We start from the raw sequence: 13160 nt of genomic DNA on the forward strand, positions 1-13160 counted from the left end.
TGTCCAAGGCTTGATGCAAAACTACTATCGAGCCAGGGGTCTCACTGGAAGCAGCCTCTCTATTCTTAACGAATAGATTTACTGAGTATATCTTACCTTCCTCAAACCATACCTTAGCTTTGCTATTGGTGAGATTTACTGAGTATGATAATGATGATTTATATTAGTAAGATATCAATAACATCACTAGGTGAACTTATCAAATTCTACAAGGACCAAACACCAAACTTTCCTGACTGCCCCCAAATTCATGACAAAACTTCACCGACTACCGTGTTGCGTTTCATAGTCGTTGATCTCAACTGTCTAAACTCCAAACACACACACTCTCACACACATTCCGTCACCGGAGACCAATACGCCATCGTTTTGCACAATGTCATGGATAAGATCCGCCGTCAACAAGGCCGTAGAGGTCGGGAACAACAACAACCTCACTCGCACCGTCATAAACTACGCCGATACTGTTGTTCAACACGCCGGTCAAGCGGTTGCTGAAGGCGCCAAACTGTTTCAGGACCGACTTGTAACGCTCTTCCTTAACTCTTATTTCTCCGTTTTGTGATTTTAGAATTTGATTGGTTAATAATATTATTGTTGTTTTGCAATATGAGACATGGCATTTGGGAGTGTTTGTTTTGCTGGATTGGAATTAGGTTTTCGATTATTTTCCTGCTGAAATAGGTTTAATTTTGGACAGTTATTTGTTTTGGTTCTAATGCGGTTAATTGTAACCTTATTCTGTGCTTTCAAGATGTAATGTTTTACAGTTTTAGTTCGTGAACATCTATGGCATGTCATTGTTTAATAATGCACTTCAAAATGGGAACCTGATATTATGCAGGGAAATTGAAGATACTCTGATTATAGTTATAGTTAGTTAATTTTGTTAATAAGACGAGAAAGGGTATTTGCTTTACTGTGTTGCATGCCTTAAGAAAGTGGTTAAATTGGAGTCCGTTATCTGCATAGTTGTTAATAGCGCTCATAGCGAGCGCTATAGCGAATAGCGTAGCGAAGCGCTCATTCATCGCTATCTGATTTTGGCGCCTCCATAGCGAGTAAATAGCGGGATTTCAGGTTTTTTTTGTTTTGGTCTTAAAGTAAATAGCGATAGGATATACGTGAACAATAGCTGGATTTTAGGTTTTATGTTTAATATATGTATAGAAACACCGTATTTGGATATAATATACATATAAAATATTTCTGAAGTTTTCTTCTAGTGTGTCGCTAAACATAAAATGGCGCCCGCTATTTCATCGCTATCGATATGTAGCGTATAGGTTGCGTGTCACTATTGTCCGCTGCTCGCCATTAACAACTATGGTTATCTGTCTGAAAATGATTGGCTGCAGTCTTTGGTTTAAAAATGCGCGCATAATGCGCCATGTGGTGATGAGAACGCATCGTTGCAGTTGATGCGCGATGCGGTTTGATGCGATCGATGCAGCACCACGTGCAGTTGACCAATTTTCGAACAAATTAGACCGTCAATTGCAATGGGTCCGAGTTTTTCAAATATGGGATTGAACAAATCTGACCAGAGATGATGAAAATATCTTATATTTTAGTGTTTAAAGGTTAACAAGTTAAATATTTAGACTATGCATAATTTTTTAGTATTTTTGAATAACGAATGCCTCGCATACATGATGCATGGGGTCCTCGCGCATTGACATTTGGGATCAAAACGCGTAGGAGCGCTTTGCGTTTTTTCACTAGTTACTATTCTAAACTGTTGTTCTATTGCTTGTTAAAATTTCGTCCGTCCGTCTATTTTCTATTTCTTTCAATCTTTTGATGAAGCTAAACGTGACAGGGGGGTCGAAGTTTCAAAAGCTTTAAGCAGACAGTTAGAAGATTGGAAGAAGCATCTATTTCCGCCAGAGGTCCAGAAAGGATACACTTGATGAGAAGATGGCTTGCTGCTCTGAAAGAAACCGAGAAACCGTCAGGGGGTTCTTTTGAAGATGATGACAAGAATCACGAACCGCATCTTCCGTCTGAAGAAGTAAAAGACAATATGAAAAAGCCATCTCGAGTGAGTAAATTTACTTTTTGTATGCATTTGATTGATGGCCCACTATTTATTTTATATTGTTTCACCCCTCCATTAATGAATTATTGTTTTTCTTGCTTTTATTTAACTTTTATTCAGTTGTGATTTAGTTATTTTGACTAAAATGATTCATTAAGGCTTTTGAAAATAGCCTCCATAGCGTGAAAATAGCGGGATTATAGGCTTTTTTGTTTTAATCAAAATAGCGATAAAATATACCTATAAAATAGCGGGATATACATATAAAAACAACGTATTTTGATAAAATACATATAAAATATTTCTAAAATTTTAAAGTGTATCGCTAAACATAAAATAGCGCCTGCTATTTCATCGTTGTCACTACGCAGCGTATAGGTAGCTTGTTGCTGTTGTCCGCTATTAAAAACTATGCACAAACCCAAAAATCATGTCACACGCATGAACCTAAACATGACACGTGTCGTCGCGGGTTGATACGAACTCGACCTGTTTAACCCACTTTTTTTATCTGTTAATACTTTAAAGAGTAACCTGCCATTTTGGTCCCTGAGGTTTGGTCACTTTTGCCAATTTAGTCCAAAACTCAAACCTTTTAAATCTGGGTCCTGTGGTTTCACTTTTATTGCCATTTTGGTCCAAAAATGAAATCAATTGATATTTGGCTAATAAAATCCTGTTATTTTGTCCTTTTCCTCAGGGGCAAAATGGCCAAATATCAGCTGATTTCATTAATTTAATTAATAGTGTGTTATAATAAAATTATATTGACTGTTTTGTCTCTGAGGAAAAGGACAAAATAAGAGGATTTTATTAGCCAAATATCAACTGATTTCATTTTTGGACCAAAATGGCAATAAAAATGAAACCACAGGGACCTAGATTTAAAAGGTTTGAGTTTTGAACTAAATTGGCAAAAGTAACCAAACCTCAGGGACGAAAATGGCAGTTTACTCTACTTTAAAACTCTAAAAGTACATAGTATTTGTATTTTTCTAAAGCAATTATGTTCAAACTATGCCAAATATTTTTTAAAATTTTAAATTTGGCATATATTATAAACTACCCAGATAGTTTTAAGTTATTATATAGAACACATTTTAGAAAAACTAAAAAATGGGGTTAAACAAGTCAACCTATGAACCCGCTGGGTTGACACGAACACAACCTACTTAGCTAAACGTGTTTGCGGGTTTGACCCGAAACTGACCCGTATCCATTTAGTCTAAACCCAAACCCGCGAATTTCGTGTTAGGACTTACACCTATGCTTCATCTTCATTTGTGGTAATCTCGGTGTATTAAGTGTAAAATCACACTTCATTTCTTGTGCTAATTTTTAGCAATCATGACAGGTTTTGTACTATGACTCTGATATGGTGGGAGACCCGATGAATTTCCATGATGTTTTTCTCTATAGTCAAGCTTTGGAGGGCATTACAATATCTATGGTAAAAACAATTTATAATGTTTTATCGTTTTTTTTCTTGAGATGCACATGTAGACATGCAGCACTTATTACTGTGTGTATGCATCTGTTTACCTTCCACATGAACGAAAAGAAAGATTGCAATTGGTCATAGGATGCAGATCAATAAGATTAGATTACATGCTTTTCATGACTGTTAATGAAATTTATATCTATATCTATATCTATCTATACTATATAATAAATGAAAATCTTTGAGGACACGTGTCAGTGTGTCACTCTCTGGTGTCTCCACACTCTTATTTTCCTGCTTCTCTCTTTTATTAAAAAATAATATTATATAATATTTTCCCGCTACTCTCTCCCTAGACCTCACCCTTATTTTCCAGCCTCTCTCTCCTATTAAATAATAATATTAAATTATATTTCTCGTTTCTCTCTTCTGTTATATAATAATAATAAATCATAGTTTTTCCGTTTCTCTCTTATTTGTTTAATTTTCTTTTCTCCACTATTTCCTTTATTGTTTTCGCTTATTTTAATATTTCATTGATCCAACCCGTGCAACACACAAGACTCTAACCTAGTTTATAATATAAACATACATCACAATTATATTCAGCTAGAAATTTCAACATTTCTTTTCCCCTTAATAGATTCTCGTACCACCAAGTGAGGAGGAGGTTTCTCTGCTTCTGGAATTTTTTGGGTGAGTTTTTTACATATTTGATACGAGCCTTTATCTTCATATCGTCTAAATAACCTAGACATTCTCATGTTTGCAGTTGCTGCCTTACCGGAGGAAAAGAAGTTCATAATGTCATAGTCAGCAGCATCCTGGATTTGGCGAAAGCATTTTCAACCTATAAAGATGAAGTTTTGGTACTACTTGAAGCTTTTGTGAAATCCTCAAATTTTATCAGTTTTACTTTCTCGTAAGTGGTTTTTCTTCTTTTCCTGTTTTTTGCTTCCAGGTAAAGCGTGAGGAGTTGCTACAGTTTGCACAAGGTGCCATCACTAGTTTAAAAGTCAACGCGGAGCTTAATAGGTAATACATCAAAGTGTTTTGAGTTTTGATATTACTATTAATATTATATATGTTTTACATTTTAGGGTGGGGTTCTAAAGTGAACACTAGTGTATTTGCAAACTGAGTGAACAAATCCTGGCCATTGATCTACACACGTGTATGGCCAAGATCTCATCATCAAATCGTAAAATACACTAGTGTATTTCAACATCAAATCCTGGCCATTGATCTACACACGTGTATGGCCAGGATTAGTTCACTCAGTTCGCAAGCTACACTAGTGTTCACTCTTGAACCTAATCCTTACATTTTATATATGTGTATATATAAATTCTGCATAAAATTATTGATATCCCACCGTGATAACCTATATCTCAAATATCAGCCCTTGACCGTTATTTGATTTTGGACCGCTATAACTGCATACCTGATCAAGTTGATTTCAAAATTTTCACATTTGTATAATTCTATTATGAAACTATAGTAACATACGGTGAGTATATTCACAGAATAGATGCCGAAGTCTCTGTGCTCAAGGAAAAGCTTGCGGGAATGGAATCATCTGTGGAGATTATCGGTGACGGTTATGAAAAAGCCTCCAAAGAAGCAACCGTCGCTACAACAGAGGTGAACCTTGTCTTGAGAGTTTTAACTACTTGTAATCTCATTAGGGCTGCAAACGAACTGAACGTTCAGCAAACAGTTCGTGAACCGTTCGGCGGGAAGTTTGTTTGCGTTCGTTCGTTTGATAAATGAACATAGGCCCCATTCGTTCATATATGCTCGTGAACGTTCGGCAATGTGTTCGTTTATGTGCGTTTGTGTTCGATGGCTCATTAGTGTATTCATTTTTTATATTTTATTTAAATACTTCAAAATTCCGACAGATAAAATATTTAATAACTGTTAGTGTGCTATATATATTATGTTCATGAACGCTTCTTTGTGTTCATTTGTGTTCGTGAACGTTCATTTGCGTTCGTTACCTAAAATTAACAAACAAACATGAACATGAAAACAAACACGTTCATTTCCTAAACGAACGAACGAACATGGACAAAAAATCTCGTTCATGTTCGTTTGGTTCGCTTGCAGCCCTAAATCTCAGTATTTAGCCATTGCACGAGTACATTAGTAGGATTTTACACTGTAATCTAATCGTTAGTAGGCTCTCAAGAAGGCTCTGGCCCATATTCGAGTTTGTTCTAAACTAGAAGGGCTTTTGCTGAAAAAGAAGATGCTTTATGGTGGAGAAACTCCAGAGATGCATGCTCAAAAGGTACCTTTTTCTTTGAAATGTTATACATGTTATTGACCAATATTTCTGTAAGTATATCAACTGATCCTTTATCCTGAAGTTTACTCATATGGATATTATTCTATTAAGCTTCAAAGAGATATTTTATTACAAGAGAGAACCGTATAAAAATACATAGAACAACTAGCTCAATCATCAAAGCAATTTGTATAATTGTGTAAGGCTTGAAGTCTAACGGTTGTATGTTTGATTTAAATGCACATTGGTTAAGTTCTCCCTGGTTCACCTTCACGTTTGGTTAATATGTTAATTTTATTACTACGTATTTGATTCTTTTTTCCCTTTAAAAAAGGAATGATTAAAAGGTTTAATGACTAGTAGTGTTGTCTTTGGCTTTTAACAGGTGGATAAGCTGAAAGCGTTATCGGAGTCTCTTGTTAGCTCCTCTACAAAAGCTGAGAAGCGTATTTCTGATAACAGGTATATATACATGCTACATGTATATATGTGTGTGTGTATGTGTATATATAGGCTTCGGTCACCACGAGTTGTGAGAACCATGAGAACTCCTACTTCCCGCGCGAGGTGGGTCACAATTTTTTCCACAAACGTAGATGAAAATATTATAAACACATCTATAAAAACAAGAAAAAAAATTGTCGAGTCGGTAGTTTTGCCTGATGTAAGTTTTGTTTACGCACTGATGTAAATTTTGTTACGGTGATTAATTTTTTTTACACCTCATGTAAATTTGTGCATGCGGCATTTTTTAATTTTTTTTTTGATGAAACAAGTGAATTTTTTTAAGATTTTTGAGAAATTTTCTTTTTGGAAAAACCTTTTGGAAGGCCTAGTTCTCATGGTTCTCACAATTCAAGGTGGTTCTCATTTTATCCCAACCCTATATATATATATATATATTCATGTTTTCATATGTTTGAGGTTATTATTGTTTTTTCAAATGCTTTGTTAATGAACAAAGTGCATTTCAAGAGGGCAAAAAATAAAAATGTAGTATGCCAATTTATGCTGTCTTTTATTTTTAACTTCTGGCAGAGTTCAGAAAGAGGAAGCTTTGAATTTCCGTGTCTCTAAAGCAAGTGAAGTTGGGGAAATAGAGAAGGTATTTTTCATATGGATTAAACTACAACTTCATTTGCTTATAAGTGCCCAAATCTCACGGAGTCAAATACTTTTCCTGATCCTCCACCTTTTCAAGTCTAAAGTGGAACATGAGTTATCTTTGCCAGTCTAGGTGTAGTCAACTCTTGGTTTTAAAAAGGCCGAGGCGCACCGCTTTTCGTACGTAAGGCGCAATTCGTTTTAGATTTTTTTAACATATTTTTCTATAGGTTTCTAGCATCATTTACCCAATATCTAGACACAAATAAAATTTATGAATGTTTTAATAAACTATCTACATGTACAACATCCTACTGCACAAAAATATGTCTATGTACATGAGGCGCACTTCAAGGTCGCCCTAAGCCAAATTTTTGCCCTAAAAGCACACCTCACCTGCGCTTTGATAGTTGATACGTACCCACGGATCTGGTCATCGGGTCAACCCATTAGACTCATTGGGCGGTTCTAGATACCCACGTGTCCCTTAGTCAATTACCAGAAATGTAGGAGCTAATTGTGGGACAGTTTTTACCTTCTTTGTTTTTATGGTTCTATAGAGGTTTAGGTTAGGGATGTTGATGTTTTTATATAAAATTAGGGTTTTTATACCTTTGTAATCGGAGATCTAATCCTTCTCGAATTGGATTATTCTATCAATTTCATCTTTTAATATCAAGTTTCTATCACGCTTCCTGTAACCCTCACGCTTTATGTAGGCTGGGCGCGGGCGCGTTTTTCTAAAACCAAGAGTCAACTAGCTCTCATTAGTTTGTTTCTCGGTCAAAGCACACACTGGCTGAATAACAGGCTGATTTGTTCGTCACTCACTCACGCACGTACACACACTCATCAGTTGTTCCAAGACTTATGATCTGTGGTGGAGGGGCTATTTTTCTTAAGCATGCTAGATGAACACAGAAGATATTTATAAACATGTGTCTGTGTCTCTTGTTTTTCTTGTAGGAATTGGCTGCTGAGGTTGCAGCCCTTGAGAAGCAGAGAAATGATCTTGAAGCTGAATTAAAAAGGGTGTGTGTCATCTCGTCTTCTCTTTCTTCTGGTTGAGTATAAACTTATATTTATTGTAGTCAGCCTGATATATTATATGAGAGATTTCATTTGGGGGAATGGGATCAAATACAAACACTTATGTTTGTAAGAACCAACACATAATTGACAAGTGTCCCTCAATACAAAATTAGTTTAGGGGTAATTTGGACCTTTTCACCATATTTATTTATAACTAATTAAAAATAATTATTAAAACATCCCTAAATCCATGCAAGTTTAATTCAAATCAAAGTTTGAATTTTTAACATATCCATGATCTAGTAACTCTCCATGATCTGTAGGAACCACCATAAAAAATATAATCAGCACAACACTATATAATTAGCATAACATCCTTAATCGTTCTCCATTATCAGCACATCGTCCTCAATCGTTCTCCATTATCAACATAAACGATATTAGCACAACATCCTCAATCGTTCTCCATTATTAGCACATCATGTGCTGATTATATCTACTTGTGGTGTTTGTTTGTATTATATTGTAATTAACACATAATCAGCATAATTATAAAACAACTTTTGGTAACTTTTTTAAAAGTTACTTTTATAAATAAAAAAAGGTATAGCAATATGGTACTCATATTAAAGATAAAAAAAATACTTGATTTTATGGTATATCTTTTAAAAAAAATAATGAAGTATATAAAAGTTATTTTAGTTTAAAAAACCTTGGTGGAATTTGTATTTAATTGAAAATGGTCAAATGACTAGCAATTTTACGAAATTACCCCTAACTTGTTAGTACTAATTTTTAATTATAAGGGTTTCATTTATAATCAACCCCAACCCTTGATTTAAACTATCAATGGTTCAGATTTGTTCTTACAGTTAGCACTGTTTGTACAGGATCTCAACCCTTCATTTGGGTGCTATTTTTTCGGATTTCATCCTTTTCCATTTTGTTTATCTCCTTATGTTCTTTATAAAGTAATCATTTGTTATTTTGATGAAAACACTCATTTTGTATGAACTTTCTCCACCGCTTTGCTTACAATTGTGCTAACAGTTGGAATATATGTTTTAGGTGAACGTCTCATTGACAGCTGCCAATGGACGACTTCAGAACGTTAGGGAAGAGAGGGATCAATTTTACGAAGCTAATGATCAACTTGTTGCACACTTGAAAACAAAGGTTTTCCTCATTATTTATTATTTTTTTAATTTTCTTTCAAACCCGTTACTGAGAACACCGTTTAAGGATAAACAATTACTATTTTGTAGTACATACTAATATCTGCATTTATGATACACATTTATAGGAAGACGAGCTAGTAAAATCCATTGGCTCTTGTAAGAAAGAAGTGATTGTGGTGAATACTTGGGTCAGTTTTCTCGAAGATACCTGGGTTCTTCAGCGTGCTAATACAGAGACAAACGAGAAGCAAGTCGCGTATGTTTTCATGCTCTATAAAGTTATGCATATATATGTATTTCTTCAAATATATTGTATTGAGTAAAATGCCATTTTCGTCCCTGAAGTTTGGCCAGTTTTACGACTTTCGTCCAAAGGTTTGAAATCTTGCCATGTTCCTCCGGCTCGTCAACTCCATCCATTTTTCTCTGTTAAGTCAGGGGTATTTTCGTCTTTTTTATTTAGCAAGGGTATTTTGAATACTTGTACATTATGCTAAATGCCTGTACATAAAGTGAAAAAGACTGAATTGCCCTTTAAGTTAACAAAAAAGACGAAAATACCCCTGAATTAACGAAGAAAAATGAATGGAGTTAACTAGCCGGATGAAAATGGCAAGATTTCAAACCTTTTGGATCCAGATGTGGAAAAACAAACCTTCGAACGAAAGTCGCACAACTGGCCAAACCTCAGGGACGAAATGGCATTTTACTCTTTTGTTATTTCTGTGACTAATATCTGACTTAACTTTCTTAAGTGATGAGTTGGCAAAACACGAGAGCTATTTTGTGAACTTGGTCACTAAACTGCTTTCGGCTTACGAGGTATACGTTATATTCTAAAAGTTTTTTTTGTCAACTATATTTTAATTTTCACTTTTTGGTATTTATTATTGTTTTGTCTTGTACACAGGAAGCATTGAAGCCCTCTGTTGACCGTGTTGAGAAATATGTTGAGAGCTTGAAGAGCTTAAGTGAAGGGTAATATATACATGCCTGCGCTGTAATTAATAATTATTATCTTTTTAATGTGTGATAAATTGAATCAAAATATTTATCTCACAATACAGATCAGATCCACCGTCCAATGTGGATAAACAAGATTCCAAGACAATAAATCCTCGAAGAAGTCTAGAGGAGGAATATCTGGATTATGAAGCAAAGGTACTTGTTAGGGGTGCTTACGGTCCGGTTTTGCCGGTTTTAACGAAAATTCTGGGCTGATCCACTAACTATGGTTTCGGGAAACGATATACTAAACTGGCTGGGTTGGGTGGATTGGCTGGACTGGTTAAATTTTAGCGATCTGACCAATGTTTTCAGAACCGGACCAGACGTCGAACGGCCTACTACTGGTCGGGCCAGTCGGACCAGATGTAAGAACTAGGTGATGCCATAAATATTATAAAAATAAATAGGATAAAATTGAGTTTTTTAATAAAAATCCGGATAAACCCTAAAAATTCTGGTTCAAAACGTGTCTGACCCCTGGTTCCCAGTACAACCGGTCCGACCGGCATTGGGTTTGACGGTTCAATTTTGGCAGTGTGAACTGTTTTTTTTTAAATAGTTAGTTTGTATTCAAAATCTTAAAATAATAAAGATGATTAATGAATATAATACATCTGCATAACTACATATTCCAAAAGAAAACATAAAAACTAATATGCTAAACTTCTGGTTCCAAGTTCTGAACTGCCGGCCATACCATAAACCACCAACCCACCAAAACTCCATCAAAACTGAACCGTATAAATCTCAAACCAACCGAGCTGGCCTACTTCCATTGGTTTGAACAGCGGTTTCAACGGTTTAACTTGGTGCAGTATATATACTGAACTAATATTATTGCAGGTCATTACAACCTTCAGCGTGGTGGATAACATGAAAGAGCAGTTCTATGCTCAACGCAGGAAAAATGGCAGGTACTAAAAATTGCCAGTCTGCTTGGGTGTCATTCGTTACACTTCTTGAAATTGAACGATTTGTAAGATCTTCATACAGGAAAGAAGATGCAAGAATCAAAGAACTTTTTGAAAACATTGAAAAGTTGAGGGTAAAGTTCGATGCAATCGAGAGGCCAAATCTAGAAATGGAGAATCCGGAGCAAGAAGATGAGACGTCAGATGCTGAAACAAGCACCAAACCAGTAGAAAGTCAATCTCATCCGAAGCCAAAAACAGCAGACGTATCTCAGACCCACACCCAGGCAAATGAGCAGCAAGTGAAGTCGCCTACTGTGAAAGTTGACCCAGGTCAGGGGCTAGACCCGGAAGCGGAACTAGCAAAGCTTGAGTCTGAATTTGGTAAGGTTAACCACGAGTACACGGAGGACGAGATAGGTGACTGGGAATTTGATGAGCTTGAAAAGGAATTAAGCAAATAGATACAATATAAATTAGTTAGAATGGAACCATAAATTAAGAAGATTTTTTTTTTTACTTGTAATATATCACTTGGCTTGTACAATGTTAACACACCTATGCAAGGTTTGATGCTTTCTTTTAGTCTTGCATAAACAACAATCTTGAATCATATTTATGAGCCACACATATATTAAAGACCGCCCAAATCATGATGATTGTGGATTTCATATTTAACTCATCTAATTAACGGGTCATGTTCATATTGACTTGTTTAATTAATTGGGTTGGTATACGGGTTGATATGCTTAACCTGTTGATTTGACTCGCCAACCTATCTTTGACCTGTTTAACCAATTTTTACAACCCGATAACACGTTTACAACTGTTTGCCAACCTATCTATACGTTAAGATAAGTTAAACATTAGTATGGGTTACATGATTTTAGTGTGCGGGTTAGGGTTGATATTACAAATAAAAATATAGGTTGTGTTTTGGTTGAACAACTCAACCTGCTAATCCGAAACTCGTTAACCTGACATCATTTTTACCTATGATAAGTTTTCCCTATATCTTTCACAAACATCAATGAGTAAGACTACGTATTGTGGTAAATGTGAAATGTAAAAAGAAGGCGTGCCACGTAGGTCGGTTTCACCTTTCAAGACGTGTTATGGTCATATGAAATGTGGTGGGGCGAGTGTATACCACATTGATCTTCTGTGTAGGCATGTAAATGAATAACAAACACAAACACAGACATATAATCGAACACATTTTTGTTCATATTTGTTCATTAGGGCATATTCATGTTCATTCATTTACAATCTAAATGAACAGTTCACGAACGTATATGATCATAAACAAACAAATTTATACGAACATACTTTAACAAATATAACCAAACAAACTTATACGAACATAATTTAACAAACATAAACAAACACAAATAAACATAATTGATAAAACATAAAAGAACACAAAGTAGTTATATATATATATATATATATATATATATATATATATATATATATATATATATATATATTAGTGATTCATGATAAGTTCCATTGGAAAACCAATATGCTAAAAGACCCGATCACTAATTATTTATTTATATATAAGTAAGAATACTCCTTTTACGTTTATCTTTACTAGTGATGTGTGTAAAATGCAATATATAAACTAAAGGAGTCATAAAACTAACTCTTTTTAGTACTGATGTTGGAAAAATGGTGTTTTTGTCTTCCTTTTGTATTTTCAGGACCAAATGAGCTTAAACGAACAAAATGAACAAATATGCAGCAAAAACTAACATAAATACAAAGAAAATGAATAAACGTGGTATGCCCGACCCCTCGACAGCATCTCCAAGAGCAAAAACAAGAAACAGAAGGCTGACCACAGCCCGTGCCCACTGAACACGGGGGCGTGGTCAGATGTCTGCAGAAATGGACACAGCTGTGGAAGCTTCTATGCCCACCACGGGGGCGTGCCCAGCTCAGCACAGGGCATGGTCAACGCTAAGATTCGCAGAATCTTGCAAATCTTGATAGTACAGATACGCTTCTGCACACGGGGTCGTGCCCAGCGAACACAGGCCGTGTGGAGCCCAATGCTGACAAATGCAATTAATGAAGGAAGAGAAAAGGGATGGCCACGGGGGCGTGTCCAGCGGACACGGGGCCGTGGCCGGGCTTCTGTTCAGGC

General features: G+C 35.6%; 1 protein-coding gene across 2 annotated transcripts; it reads left to right on the forward strand.

Annotated features, from left to right (window-relative positions):
• The first annotated feature begins 218 nt into the window (after window positions 1–218).
• On the forward strand, window positions 219–11658 carry LOC110868043 (nucleoporin nup211). 2 transcript variants are annotated; one of them, XM_022117126.2, is made up of 18 exons: window positions 219–526; window positions 1823–2044; window positions 3396–3491; window positions 4126–4178; window positions 4255–4351; window positions 4444–4517; window positions 5009–5126; window positions 5668–5778; window positions 6161–6237; window positions 6814–6880; window positions 7846–7911; window positions 8980–9087; window positions 9215–9345; window positions 9845–9911; window positions 10000–10067; window positions 10157–10250; window positions 10941–11011; window positions 11079–11640. In XM_022117126.2, the coding sequence occupies exons 1-18, from the start codon at window positions 377–379 to the stop codon at window positions 11470–11472; spliced, it is 2064 nt and encodes a 687-aa protein (XP_021972818.1). In that variant the 5' UTR covers window positions 219–376; the 3' UTR covers window positions 11473–11640. The 2 variants fall into 2 exon arrangements, with proteins under 2 accessions (XP_021972818.1, XP_021972819.1); XM_022117127.2 differs by having other exon boundaries at window positions 220–526; window positions 11091–11658.
• The last annotated feature ends 1502 nt before the right edge of the window (window positions 11659–13160 follow it).

This window comes from Helianthus annuus, chromosome 7 (genome assembly GCF_002127325.2).
Source record: "Helianthus annuus cultivar XRQ/B chromosome 7, HanXRQr2.0-SUNRISE, whole genome shotgun sequence".
Classification (NCBI taxonomy): domain Eukaryota; kingdom Viridiplantae; phylum Streptophyta; class Magnoliopsida; order Asterales; family Asteraceae; genus Helianthus; species Helianthus annuus.